Raw genomic sequence first — 15,474 nt, forward strand, 5'->3', positions numbered from 1 at the left:
TTTGGACGTGAGCAAGTCTGAAAAACATCAGCCATGATCCAGACTTTGCACTGTTATAAAGCTGTCTGCAAACACACTAGTAAGGAAATTTATTGCGTCAAACACTGCAGGAGTTTTAACATATGCATATCAGTTAACCACAGAAATGACTTATTTTCGACCTCACTGCGCCACATGTAAAGGAATTTAATGCAACTCCTCCACGAATCAACACCTTATCAGTGGGGGAGCTGTTTAAGTGGCCGAGTGATCTCAGGAATTATATTTTTTTTGTGGGCAATTTTTCTCAGGGACCAAATAACTTTAAATAACTAGTGGGACCCCACCGTGAAGAAAGGCCCAAGTTTTTGTCTACATGTTGATATCCGAATCCTCTTCTAGCTGAGACTAAAAGGAGGCAGGTCACATATTATACCCTCTTCACTGACGTGTCCCACATGGAGAAGGCTTACCCAGAATGCAGTTAAAGTGTTCGCCAGTGAGTTATCAGAAAACAGATCAAACATCCATGTTATCAATGCCTTAAACTGCTGCAGGTTATTGAAATCATGATATATCCCATGATGCTGATGCTCAAAGGCGGTTTTAGAGAAACAAAATCACACGGAGGAAAAAAACAACAAAAACAAAAACAACAGGTTTTGGTTTCAGACTGTGACGCTTGGAGTGGGTGTACAAGTAAACTGTTGGTGGCTTTCAGTGAAGCTGAAATGTGTGGAAATGTGTGGAAAATGTGTGCAAAGTATGTAAAGTCAGTGGAAACGGAGTGACAGCAATGAAGATGAGTCAAACTGGAAGCTCAAACTGGGCCCAGTTCCCAGAAACAGGATTACAGAGCTGCCTGGCGGTTCTCAGTGAATTAAACCCAGAAACCCCCGCAGACAGGAACTTCGAAAGCCAGAAACTCTCTAAACTCTGCCGTACTGTGGCACAAGAGTCTGCTGCTGAGGATGCAGGAGTGTTTGCTCAATGCGTCCTGTGGCCGCGTTACAGTGCGCTCTGCTGTGCCTGCAGCTGGTGAGGAAAGTAGAGAAACTGAAAGAGTGGCTTCACCGTGACACAATCTGAAAGCCACCGATGACTGAGCACATTCTGAAAATATGTCAGGTTCAAGCTTCACTGAAATACCACAATGTGACGCCACATGCCTGACATCCAGCTGATTTACTCAAAACAAATAAGGCCGCGGTGGTGATGTCTCCATTCTGGAGAATTTGTCTCTGAGTTTTAGTGAAATCGTTGAGATTTTAGTTCTTGTTTTCATTTTGTTATTTTAGTTTCTGCACCGTTTCCCTAGCTGTGCCTCCCAATCCTCCCAATCCCAAGAAATGTAACTACACGTCACCGTCAACGCAGCCCGCATTGACAAGTGCTGACAGCAGCTACACTTCTGCAGGCCGGATTAGTCCCTTCTGTGTCACTCAGTCTCTCTTATTGTGCTTGGTGTGAGCAGTTTTGTCTCTGTGTTTAGCCTGTCCTCACATCTTGTGGTTTTGACTTCCCGATCGTCGTCACCTGTGTCTTAAGGGGAAATTGTGGTTTAAGCGGTGGTACTGTGTTGGCAGCCAGTCGACCTGCAGAAAGCGTCTGTTGTCAGATGGAGGCAGTGGTCAAAAAGTGTATTACAACAGGTCCGTGGTCTGTGGGCTACTCTTGATCCATCAACCAGCTTCAGTGAAGAAAGTTCTAGAAAAAGCTGAAGTGAAACTGACGGTTAACAAAATGAAAAGCGTCCACTGCAGCGACCATCTGTGCGTTTCATTCTGCATTTATTCTTTTGCTTTTTAAAGAACTTATTTTTACATTGCACTCAAAGTAATCCTGCTCAACAAAATAGAGCAACTTCAAGGTCCAAAAAAATTGCACTATATTTCTTCACGTCAAGATACATGCATATGCAAGTAGGGGTGAGGTGGGCCACGAGTTTGAGACTGCTGCTTTAGAGCACTGGTGTCGGACTCTAGGCCTCGAGGGCCGATGTCCTGCAGGTTTTAGATGTGTCCTTGATCCAACGCAGCTGATTTAAATCGCTAAATTACCTCCTCAACATGCCTTGGGATTCTCCAGAAGCCTGTTAATGAACTAATCATTTGATTTAGGCGTGTTGACCCAGGGTGAGATCTAAAACCTGCAGGACACCGGCCCTAGAGGCCTGGAGTCCGACACCCCTGCTCTAGAGAGTGCACAGGTGCAGGTTTGCAGTGGTTGAAAACTCATCTCTAGACAAAAAGCTCCACAAAAAGACACAGTCTGGTTCTAAATGAAGAACTATCCCTCATCAGTCTGTGTGTAAACATCTTCGCGATCCTCTGCCTCCATCTCCCCACAACCACCCTCTGCATCAGACCTTCTCCATCAACATTCTCAAAGCAAACATCCATCTGCGAAGCTCTGCTCACTGATCGTCACCTCTCTTCTTTATATTGTTGCAGGTCTGGTGTGTGTCTGTATCTATTTTAGGCCTTTTGGCAGCTTCGAACTAATTTAAACAAACTTCAGCAATCTGTTTCCCTCAGTACTGCACTTTTCTTACCTGCTATCAATTATTTTTCCAGCCTGTGGGCCACAGATATAATTGATAGCATTTAGGTTTGGAGGGACTTGTAAGCAAGGGGATTTAGGGACTCAAAACAAATTAGATTTGACATAACTTTCCATTACGACATCCTAAAGAAGTGTGGCGTTCATGTGACTTTAGCCTAAAGCCGAAACAAAACCAAATGACGTAAAACAATGAAGCACAGAAGTCATCTCTGGTGCTAAAGCTCTCCATGTTTTAGAATCTGGATCTTCTTTCCATATCTAAAGCGTTGTCCAAAATATGTTTTTTTCCCCAGCATCGTCTTTCTTTGCCAAGCATGTGCACGCACGACGAATTCGAGTCCGTTTTTTGTTTCTCTCAATGAACTTAAACAGTAATGCAGCAGACATACAGCAGAGCTGGAAACACAAAGCTCAAAGTCAAATCTGCCTCATGGGCTTTCACAGAGTGTGTAGCAAACAATATCCTCTATTCTTAGTGCTTCAGCATGGACAGGAACCAATGTAGATTACTGGGCTTACTGGAAACATGGATGTAAGTTGCAACATCAACTGGCTGGCAAAGGGATAAAAGATGTCCGGTGCAGAATTGTCTGACATAAAACAATGAAGCATAGAAAAGAAAGAATGCACAGTGAGTAATGCAGACACTAGGAGATGATTCGCTGTAGTTGGTGTCTTTAGATACAGTTAGGTTTCCCCCCCACTGTGGCTGTGACTTTTGGGGAACTACAGAAAACAAGCTTTGGATGAAGAGAGAAAAAAAAAAAAAGACAAGAACGGGGTAATATATTCAAAAGATTCCATTTAATTTGTGGATATGAAATTGGGAAGCAGTTTACAACCTTATCTCAACATGCAGTGACCATAAAAAAAAAAACCAAACACATCATAAAGATAGTGGAAGGATACGATGAGACCAAGCTGGCGTGTGTGTTCACAGTGATTAAATCAAAATGAGTCGAGCAGTCGTGTGAAGAGCTGCGATCTCACACCGAACAATGCAGCTCAAAAACACACTGTACACAGAAGATGGACGTAGTAAATGACTTGTTCTGTGGGTGGAGAAGAACCGCTGGCAGCGAGTGACACTTGTGAGACATTTTCGTAAACCTTGTGCCAAAACTAAAGGCATCCAAATGCGTTTGCAGCCATGTGTGGAACATTTAATGCAAATATTTGATCGGTTGTGGTTTAAGGTGACACGGCTGACTTGGTGCTGTAGAAAACATGAGCGGTGATTTATAGAAGACCTTCCAGACTCCGCCTTAAATAAATGAACAATAAGGTAACAAAGACTTGCTCCATCATCACACTGTAACCACAGAGATATCGTGTGGTTCAAAAGCTGAGCTCAGTTTGTGTTCAGGCCACAAAATGACCCGTTACTGTTGTGTTGAACTTTTCTTTATTAAAGATTTTTAAGCTCTGGAAAGCCGCCTGATGAGTCGCTCACTAAAGCCGAATGCTTTCTTCAGTCCGGTCTGTTCGCTTCGTGGCTTGTAACATGAGAGGTTCTCTTCTGCGATGGATAAAATTCACAGCCTCATTTTCACATTTCTGCTCCGATGTCTGTTATTTTTTTTTAGAACTTGTTCTGATGATCTTGTTTTCTTTCACTTGTTTCTGATATTTTTCTGCTACCAGAATGTGCACAAAACCACAAAAGCCTCTGTATAACGGCCGCACTGTTATATCGGCCGTTGTCTCCTTGCCAAACATCGTACAACAAAAGTGACGTCACAGCTTCGGTGTCGATTCAGACCATGACTACACTGTCAGTGAGCTGATACCAAATGTCTCAGTCTAATCCACCCCCCCGAACACGTCACATCTGGTTTCAAGACAGCAAGACCATGGGTGATGTCACAGCGCCTACACCAATCTTTTATATATATATAGTCTACTGTACTTCAGTAAGAAGCAGATGCATCCCACAGATTCTGTCCGCCATGATTTATGTCCCTCTGACATCAATCCATCTTGGAACGTTGGTTCTCAGACGCTTCGATCTGATGGTGTTGGCGAGAACGCTCCACTCGATGCTTCACTAACCAACTGGTCACATCACATCCACCTTTTACACACACACACACACATACACACACACACTCTGTGGCTCTGACAGCGGAAATAAAAAGTACAAGAGGAAGACAGCAGTGACATTGAAAGAATAAGTGTCCACGTGTAAAAATCAGGTTTATACAGATAGCTCTGCAGAGCTGATGTTCCAGCTGTGGTGTCCACATGTCTTTATACACGCTGCTGGCATAGGAAAAAAATTGGTGTGATGTCTCTGTTGAGTGCGCTCCAGTAAAGGAAACTCATCCACGGCAGAGGAAACGCTGTACCATTTGCAGAGAAATCATTTCAACAGATCTGCCTCTCGTACCGAGCCTGAGCGGAGCAGCGTGTCCGAGAAGATTATGGTTACTGAAGCTCTCTGGTCCACTTTGGTACCTAACTCATTCTGCTGTGGAGTTATTTACACCCAAAACAAATCTAAAATTTGCACAACATTACAGAATCTGTAGAAAATACTGCAGAAGCTTAAATTGTTCTTTTAAAAAGTCGCTCAATGGCACAAAAAGTCCTCATCTTTTCGTTCTTCGGGTCCTCTTTGCGTGTGGAGATCGTCGCCTTTTCTAGATGCTTTCAAAGCAAATGGAACAATATTGAACACAGAGTCGTTTTACTTTGCTATGCTGTAAAAAGGTAATTTAACTATATAAAAACTCCAAAAGAACTGTACAAAACAAAAGCATCGGGCACAAGTCTGCTCATCTTTCATGTGATAAGGCACGATTTCAAATGTGCATTCCTCGTGAAAAGTGTCCGCCAGCCTTTAGTGTCGTTGCTTTAATGGATTAGTAGAAGAAGAAGTGCCACCCACTGCTTTCACACGTAAGCACCCAACGCTGCGTGAAACTCTGTGAGACACTGGACCAGCTGCTGAAACTTGGGCCTCTCCTCGGGGTCCAAGGCCCAGCAACAAGCCATCACTGCAAACCTGCAACACAGAGAAGGATCGGGTCAAAGTTCACAGAGGAGTCATGTCTGAAAACACCTCACAGATCATTTGAAAATTGGGCCTCCCAGCTTAGACCGGCACTGCCTAAACCTAAACAAGCAGATATCCTGGGAAAGTGTAATGCGTCCATTCGCTGACCTTTCCAACTTTTAAAAAAGTGGAAAATCTTTGAATCAACAGCTATGGAAAAAAAAGAAGGAGAAATTCATGTCCAGGAACACAAATGAATACATGCTGTGACATCATGGGGGTGCTCTTGAAGCTCCGTAAGTGTAAATAAAATGAAAGTGAATAAATTGTTATTTTTATAAGAGAAAAACTGGATTTAAAGGCAGCGTTCGTCTAGTATTATACTGCAACTGCTGTATTGTCTTGAACCAGGAGCTGCCTGTGCAGTGCTGGTAGAAATGCGTGAGATATAATTACCTCTATCAGCGCACGGCCTCGATTACATAAGCTGTAGTATTGTGGTAAAGGAAGCCATCGCCTCAACATCTATTGTATTTGCAAGGAAACAGTTTTTTGATGACTTAAAAGATTTCAGGTAATCAGATCCTGAGTTTCCTTTAATCATCGAGAATTGCACATTTCTGTGGGGATTTGACACGAGTTTGTTTTCTTTAAATGCCTCTGCGCTGGGATGGCGGCGCTCCGAGGAATTAGTGTAAAAGTAATATCCAAGGAGCACCTGGAGGGAGTTTCATCTGCACTCATCAATTAATTGGAACTTGGTGGTTAAAAGCCAAACTTAAGAAGACACTTATAAACACACTGGTTATGGCAACATTTAAGACAAATGATCAAGTCCACACAGTCACCGGTGAATAATTAAATGCCATAACACAGGAACCAAAGGGAAGAGCGTTACTGTATTTCACATTTAGTCAGATCCTGATGTAGTGAAGTAATCTCTGATGCTAAAGCTCTCCATGTTTTAGAATCTGCATCTTCTTTCGATATCTAAAGCACTGTCTGATAACTGCTCGGCTCCATGTGATTTTTTAGCATTGTCTTTCTTTGCCAAGCATGTGCACGCATGACGAATTTGAGTCTGTTTTTCGTTTCTCTCAATGAACTTAAACAGTAATGCAGCAGACATACAGCAGAGCTGGAACAACAAAGCTCAACAAAGTCAAGATAAATGTGTGTTTATCAAAAATCTGCCTCATGGGCTTTCAGTCTGTGCCGCAAACAATATCCTCTATTCTTAGTACTTCAGCACGGACAGGAACCAATGTAGATTACTGGACTTAATGGAAACATGCATGTAAGTTGCAATGTCAACTGGTTGGCAAAGGGATAAAAGGTGTAAAATCTGTCAAATCCAGCCAGTCTTTTTGTTTTCTTTCATCAAAATACCCCAGATTTTGACATGCTTTAATACTGATCTTGTGTGGACTCTTTTTGATGAATGTGGAGGATGACCTTCTTCTCTCTTTTCTGTTTTCAGAGATTGTTGGGAATGGAAAGTATAACTTTTGCAGGTTTAAGTACACCCCGAAGACAGAAATACCACGAGAATTTGTCAGGCATGGCACAAACACATTTCTGCTTCTCCCAAGTCAGCTTCCAGCAAGTGTTAATTTTCACCAAACACTAAATATCCATGCACTGCCAGGGCTGCTTTGAGCTTCCTCACCACAAACCTGTTTTGGGGGATCAGATGGTAAATACTACTGCAGTGATGCCAAAAAATTAAACCAGTGGGACAACATTGCCTCTTCTTCTTGACAGCCTGATGGAATTAAACTTTGCATCAATCAAAGCTAGTAGCAGCTGAACAGTTTGATTCGACTCAGGTCCTCAAACAATATGTCAACTAGCAGCTCATTTATTGTGCCGACAGTCTCCAATAACAAGCTTCACTGCAGCTGAAAATGCACTCTTCACTGCAGACTTACAGATGTGACAAATTAAAGGAAAAGCCAGTATGAAAACAGTCTTCCAGTGGAAGATATTCACTTATTTGGTGCTCAAATAAAATAAACAGAATGGCGCTTTATTGTCAATGTACTGTGCAGAAGGGTTAGGGTCAGGAATAAACAGCAAACAGAACAGATATACAGCCAAGGGGAATATATACAAACTAGAGGAATATATACAAAACAACAGAAAGGCACACATTGCAGAGGAAAGTGTTTGGAAACAGTGCAAAAGGACTTGGTCTGCGTTTCGAGTATTCGCATCAAAGGTGATGACCTTTACTGAACTTTGCACTGATCTGCAGTGACGCTTCCCTTTAAAATGAAAAAGAGAAACACTCTTTTCCACTGTCTGTGGACAGTGATGATTTGCCACGCTTTCCAGAATATTGTTGCACCGTTACCAGTCTGTTGTGGAAAAACATTGTGGGGTTTTTTCTTTCTCTTAAAAATTATGAAACACTTTAACTGTAAACAACTACTGCTTTAAAGTAGGCAAACTGACCTTTTGACCTTTTAGTGTTAAGATGACAACATTCACTGAGTCATCCGGTCTCAGATTTGTGCTGAAAAGCTAGCGCATACATTTATTACTTCTAGGTTGCACTGCTCTCAGCCTACAGTAATATGGAGTTCTTGAGGCGATCAAGTGGCACTATATACATGAAACTAGAGCTGGGCGATAGAACGATAACGATATGTATCGCGATATAACTTTTTCTCGATAGAAAAATTAAACTATCGCGATAGACCTCGCCGCTCTTGTCCTCTTAAAAACAAAAAACAAAAAAAACAGCCAATCCAAATTACGTAGCGCAGAGCTGAACCAATCACAGCCGCAACGTCACGTCACGTTACTTGTTAGTGCCAAGCCGCACATGTGTATTTGTTTGGGAAGCAGCCAGCCACCGTACCGCCCGGGTAATTAAGGAAAAGAGTGAGCCGACTAGAAAAATCAACCGAGCGTGACCGAAGGTTACCAAAGAGAAAACAGATGATGGTTCCAATGCCGGAGAGATTGTCGAACGGAAGAGCCATAGAAGTTCCGTAGTGTGAAGGTATTTCGGCTATTTCAAGTCTGACAAAAACAGAGTAGCGTGCACTGTAAATTGTGCCGAAAGCAAGTCTGGAAATACAATAAACTGGTGCATGCGCTATGTCCACACATACCCGGGTATTTTTGAAAACGCAGATTTTTCTATGCGTTTGCACCTTTCGTCCACACGTAAACGGCGTTTTTGGTCACTGAAAATGAAGATTTTTGAAAACGTCGTTTTTGCATTTACGTGTGGACTAGAAAAACGGAGAAAACGCAGTGTCAAAGGTGTGTGCATTTTTTAACGTCACACTGTGCGCCACGTTATTGTTTCGGTGAAATGAATTTCTACAATACTGTTACTGTTAATTCTACTCTCTGCAGTGTTTAAATGCTTACATATACACACAGTTACTGTCCCTCCACACATACGACTCGGTTCTGCTTCTATGCCCCAGCTTTGTTTACTTTTTCCCACCGAGGCTTCTAGACTTCTGATTGGCCAACATTTCTGCACGGTTAGGAATCTAGCGCCACCTGCTGCTTTGGCATGTTCATAGCAGCGTTTTCCTTCATTTCTGCCTTTATGTGTGGACGGGATTATTTTTTAAAACGAAAACGGAAAATCTCCGTTTTCAAAAATACCCGTGTACGTGTGGACGTAGCCTCAGTCTCTGACTGGAAGCGCTAATTCGTCATTCGGCTTTTGTCAGACTAAAGTAACTGTTAATACTGTTTGAAAAGCTCAGCTATACAACAAGGAGAGATTGAGAATTTCCTTTTAGTTCTCAGTTTATTTGATATTGATAAAAGTTAGTCAGTTTTGTCTGTTCTTCTGTAAAACAAACTAAGATTAATTTTTAGAATTAATATTTTGTTTCTAAGTGGAATTGACAATTTAGTCTGTTTCGTTTGTTCTATTTTGAAACTTAAACGCTTTAGCGGCTGCCTTTTGTGTAGTTTGCAATATTTGCCTTTATTTATCTGAAAAAGTCTCATGTTCCTTAAGTACATCTACCCTGTTGAACTTATTATGGGAAATAAATATTTAAATCAAAACAAGCTGCTGATTATTTCACATTTTACTTGTGAGCAACGGCACATTTAAATCTTACAAATATAGTTATTTGGCTTATATCGTGATAGATATCGTTATCGCCTGAAATGAAAAAAAAAACATATCGTGATATGAAAAAATCTTATATCGCCCAGCTCTACATGAAACTTAATTGAGTTGCTTCTTGTTACACTTTCGAGGTGGGAAAAAAAGGCTAAATCATCTTGTAATGAGAAGGCCATACTGATGAACTGCTACTTACAATCATAAAAAACATCATCCTTGACTTGTTGTCATTGCAGATCAGAAAATTGTGGGATTAGAGTAATAATCCTACAGAAACCAAACCTGGCCACACTGATCTATACCTTACCCAGCGGATACCAGTGGACTTAGTGTTGCTGTGGTTCTGTATATCATTAACGTCTGTAAACTGTCGACAAATAGGACAAGAAAAGGAAGGACGACTCAAAAAACTAGCTCCAACTCTTACCAAAGTCAAATAAACAAGTGAAAATACAGAGTATGTGTGGTGGTGGTGGGGGGCAACTTACAGCTCATCTGGACAGTTGATTGGTTGTGCTATTCTGTACCCGTCTTTTAGGTAAGCCGACATCTCGAAAGGGTCAATGTCGACGTAGGGGGTCTGCCCCAGAGTCATCAGCTCCCACAGCGTCACTCCAAAAGCCCACTGTGAACACACAAATTCTCTGAATAACCCTGAGACCAGTGCTTAGCATTCATTCACAGCACTTTACAAAAATATACAAGCTTTTAATGTGTTTTCATCAAACAGGGCGAACATAACCAGAGGGTGGAAAAGTAGCGTTCCCACTTGTTGTACTTGTATTCAAATACACGACGTTCCAAATGAACAATGTGAGGAAATTATGTCAAGAAATGTATTTGGAATATAAATCACTGCTGCCAGTTTTTGTTGAGAGTGAAAGTGTAAGCAGTTATTATCAGGGTTCAAACTGCCTGCGAGTGTTCACTCTGACCTCTGAACAGAGAAAAGATGAATTACTCGAATCATATTTAAGATGCTTCCAGTAGGTTTTGACCTTGAAGTTGTTTGTTTAAACTCTGGAAGCCATAATATCTAAAATAAAACTGACATTGACAGACAGAATAGCCCAGAAAGCATTGAGTTTCTGCTGTGTTAGTATGCCCCGAGCCTTAATGGGGTGACACAGGACCTTTAAAAGGAAGTGCAAGGACTGTTTAGGAACTAAGAGCAAGGTGGGCTCTTCAGAGGGGGGGTTGGGACAATAAAACAAAAACGTGTTCTACGGTAAACCACCCTGTTCCCACATCAGTGAATAAGCCACTGCCAACATTCCCAGTAAAGCTTAAACATGCCAATAGGAACGCTCCCATCCTGTGTCGCTTGCTATCTGATTTGTGTACCTGCTGATGTAAGGGCACAATACATTTGTGTGCGTAACAGCAACACACTCAAGATGCTATACAGCTCCAGGTACTTGTATGGACTTGCACTGGGAGGCTGTTAATGCCAGGCCTCTGTTAAATCTAAGTGCCATGATTGCCATGGAGCGGTGTGACCATAACAGGAATGTGGAGGGGGTGGGGACACGTCTGGCTCGTGTCTCAGTGGTGTCTCTGAGGATCTGTTAGGCAGACTTCCCGACTGCCTCCGTCACACCCGGTCTTCTATCCTGGAACAGGAAAGCGAGAAGAGCCACAGACACGCCTTTCCCTTTGACACCTTGACCAAGTGTCTAAGAATGGCTTGCACACAATCGGTGCCATTTCCCGGATCGCCTTAACCGCATCATGTCTACTGGAAACATACTCGCATTTAGAAACCTCAGAGAGACAGGAAAGGTCGCTTCTGCTATTGTTTTGTTGACAACAAATCACAGTTACAGCGTTGCCTTGTTAAGCAACAGCAAGCAAACAAAGCAAAAATGAAGCCCAAGAGGGCGCAACAAAATAATCCTAAATGGTTGACAACACAGTGGCTGTGTCCATCATTTATATACAGTCTATGGAAGTAAACTGCATATCTGGTAGTTCTTACCACATCACTTGCACTGGAAAAGTCATTGTTGAGCAGGCTTTCCAGGGCCATCCAGCGGACAGGCCGGTTCTCATTATCCCCCAGACAGTGGTAATCCATGGGAAAGAGATCTCGGGCGAGGGCATTGTCTGTAATCTTCACCTGCATGTTGTCGTCAATGCTGTCGGTGGAGGGAAAGCACGGCCTTTATTTTTGACAAATTAAATTCCAAACCAAATCACCTGAAAGCTACTGAGGACAGCGTGACGACAGCTAGAGTCAGGTCACTGAAAACTTACACGCAGTTCCTAGCGGCGAGGTCTTTGTGTATGACCTCTCTGCGAGCCAAGTAGCTCATTCCACATGCAATCTGGATGGCCATGTAAACCAGGTCCTGCTGAGAGATTGCCTGAAAGGAAATGGGGGAGAGAGGGCGACAATGTGCAGTTGAGAGACTGACAGGAAAAAGTAAAGACTGAGAGAGGACACCTGGTGACTTCTGTGTAAAATTGTTCTAGTTTTCTTTGGAACGGGACAATGTGGGCGAAATATGGGCATTACATACACCACGACTATTTTTTCTCTATAAATTCAACTGCAAGGAGACTGGAAAAACAAGACCTGACATGACTTGTTTAAATGCAACCTTTAAAATTTCAAAGATATATACGTACCCCTCAAGTGTAACAACTTTGGTGACCTCTAAACTCTTATTTCAGTGTCAACATCGAGTATAATAAGATAATTAGCACACGTCAGCATGCCGAGGAGAAAAAGACAGGTGTTATTGTTTTGTGATAAAGGGGTAAACTAAGGCTACATCCACATTAATCTCTGTCTAGACTCAACAGTTTCAGAAATATTTCCTCATCTATATACCTACCTCATGCAACAAGATCATTCATGTACACTGTGTAAACACAGCAGAATGTTGCGGTAGCTCAGTGGAAAACACTGCTGCCCCTCAACAAGAGGGTCCTGGGTTCAAACTCTAAGAGCGTGCTTCAATGTGGAGTTTGTTGATTTTCTTGCCATCAAAAAATAAAATAATATAAAAAACCTAAATGCTCCCTAAATGTCATTAAATCTGAGAAAAGCTCCCACCTTACCAAAGAAGTAGCTAATTTTTTTGCACAGTATTTTTTAGAATAGCTCAAGAAGCCATTCAAAATTGTAGTTAATTGAGTTAAAGGGCTTGAAGTGCACAGAGGTGGGTTTTTGTGCTTTTTAATTCTTGTTCTTAAGTAGAGGAGATAACCAAATGCATTTTTCAAAGCCAAAAAACCAAAACACCCACACAACACATTTAAGCATTGCTAAACACTGCAAGTGCCACAATCGACATGACACAGTCTGTTCGTTTGGTGAACACCAATATCACCATCATGACCAAAAGCAACATTTACGAGTGTTAAAATATGACTAAATCAGAAAATTATTTTGACACACAAGGGATCATGGCTACAAGATGACAAAATGTAGGCAAAAAGGCAACCTGTCATATGCTGGTATCAGCCTTGAAAGTTTACCCAAAACGCACTGCTAGAAGTTTTTTTCCCCAGTGAATTATCTGAAACAAGATCAAACCTCCAGAGCACCCATACTTCTTTCTCTTCCTTTGATTGACTTTATTGAAACTATGATAAATCCCTTATTGTTACACTTAAAGTTCATTACAGGGAAAAATAAAAATAAAAAACCCTGATTGTAAAAAGCACAACTTTAAGTGTTCTGTTTACATTTCTACTACTTTGAGCGTCTGAATCACTAATTTGATGCTGCATTCAAAAATCTAGTAAAGTGAGAGCCTTTATCTAACAAAAAAAGAATTCATATTATGTTGGTAAAGTTTTGCAGTCCTTCATTAAATAGACTACAAATGGCTGTATTTTTCTCATGTACCATTGTGATATCCTTAACCGTAAAAATGATTTTTTAAAACATATGGTTTTATTTTATTATAATTTCTCACTTTTTAATAACAACACTGTCATGTTTTTGCAGTGAACCATGGCTAACACACAGAACAGCAAGATTTACTGCTGCAAAAGCCCTGAGGCAAATACTTAAAGCTCAAAGTGATGATGGAAATATCTGAAACATGTCTCACCTACAATTAAGATGTTAGTTTGAAACTGAAGCATGGATGTAACAAAGGAGAACACCCTAAACATACGGACTTCACTGTCATTTATTGCTGATCAAAGTATTATGGAGTAGCTTTAGAATATCAGTCACAGATAAAGTAAAAATATAGATATGAGAGAAACAGTTTTCTTAGATAAAAGTTAGACGTGACCGCACTTGGTCATTTTAGCCGTTTGGCTGCTTAAGGGTTAACACTGCTCTGAGGATTTAATCTGATGTGACGCAGAAACTCTTTTACTCAGAGGTTTAACCGAGTCTTGCATTAAAGAAATGAGTCTGCTTTGTCTGTGGAGCTGTTGAAGGGCTTACTGACAATAGCTCTAAGTCAGCAGGTGTGCCAGAGAAAAGACACTCGACCGCTAACGAAGTGAGGCTGCTCCTGTAACAAACATCCCGGAGAGCTGAAAAGACAACACTGAGCTCTTTAAGTAACAGCTCCAAATAATTGTGTGTATGGTTCAATTCTCTTGCATCTGGTCTGATTTATTCAGCACAATCCCCGGCTTGGATGTAAACACTGGAAATGGACTTTGTTGTCTTATCTGACAGTTGATACTGTGATGCAGGCAAAATTAACGCTTGGGACTATACCGAAAAACAAAGACTTGGGCAACCAGTGAACAAAGATTAGAAGACTTTAAGTCAACCGCTCAAGCGAAACGGCTACATGTGCAGCTGCTATGAGACATTCAAACTGTGCAGAATACATCTCAGCTGTCGGTGAAAGAAAAATGTCTAAGAACAAGGTCAACGCTCCAAACCTCCTCCCTCCCTCCACAGTCACACCTTTTAAACCAGATGTTCGCTTGCAGAATGAATGTTGTGCTCTCGGAGCATTTCCCCGCGAGTTTCATCTAAGCTGGCCTGATACTGAGCTGATTTATAGCTCAGCGTTTATTGCAACACCTCCAACTTAATGACTAAGTCTTTGTCTCCCGTAGCCGCCAAAGGTACGTATTGAAGCTGCCGAGAAGGAAGGTGCTGATGTGTGCCTGAAAAAGGCATTTGATTATTGTAAATGTGTGGCAAGCTTCATCTTGTGATCGCAAAGCATTTTTCTGCATCTGTATTTTGCAGCTGATTGATTGGTTGGATCTGCTGTGGCTTTTCTCCAAGCGCATGAAAGCCTCCCTGGGGTTAACTGTACAAAAGCCCGATTGTCTCCACAGAGTGAGTTACAAACCTCTGCCCTGAGCACCGGCTTCATCACTGTATCAACAGACCTCTTAATAACAGTGTAAACAGTAGTTACTGTAGGTGTTACTCGCCACTGATTGCTGCAAACACAAAATGTTCTTTCATGCTTGACACTACGATGGAATCTGACTTCTCTTTCAATCTGGGGGATTTATTTTAATGGCTTAATAGAGGTTAAAGAGGAGCCACGCATATTCTGACGCATTTATTCTAATGGTTTTACACGCAACCTGCTCTGAGAACAGGTTCATAAAATCTCGACTTAAATTTGGTCATCTCTAGGTCAGGGGTGCTTTCATTGTCAAGGAGTTAAATCTTTTCTCTCCCTTTATTTCCCATGGGTTGTGAGCCTAACCATAGCAACCATCCATTTACAAATGAGATAAAGTCACATGATGTCATTTGTATGCGACACAACACCATAATGGAGGCCATCAAAGCGATGGTATTCCTGCTGAACTGTATCTGCTCCTTGTTTCCCTCATTGCCAGGTCTGATACTGGTCATGGAGTCATTTTC

The 15,474-nt window shown here is 41.6% G+C and overlaps 1 protein-coding gene across 3 annotated transcripts in view; it reads right to left on the bottom strand.

Annotated features, from left to right (window-relative positions):
- Window positions 1–3,326: 3,326 nt before the first annotated feature.
- Window positions 3,327–15,474, bottom strand: part of ryk (receptor like tyrosine kinase) — a 50,924-nt gene continuing 38,776 nt past the window's right edge. For all 3 annotated transcript variants that reach the window (XM_026158170.1, XM_026158169.1, XM_026158168.1), the window contains 4 exons: window positions 11,910–12,019; window positions 11,632–11,791; window positions 10,142–10,278; window positions 3,327–5,551 (listed from right to left, as the gene is read on the bottom strand). In XM_026158170.1, the coding sequence (XP_026013955.1) occupies window positions 5,440–5,551; window positions 10,142–10,278; window positions 11,632–11,791; window positions 11,910–12,019 (519 nt within the window). In that variant the 3' untranslated portion in view covers window positions 3,327–5,439. The remainder of the gene's footprint in view (window positions 5,552–10,141; window positions 10,279–11,631; window positions 11,792–11,909; window positions 12,020–15,474) is intronic.

Source organism: Astatotilapia calliptera, chromosome 23 (genome assembly GCF_900246225.1).
Source record: "Astatotilapia calliptera chromosome 23, fAstCal1.2, whole genome shotgun sequence".
In the NCBI taxonomy this organism is placed as follows: Eukaryota; Metazoa; Chordata; class Actinopteri; order Cichliformes; family Cichlidae; genus Astatotilapia; species Astatotilapia calliptera.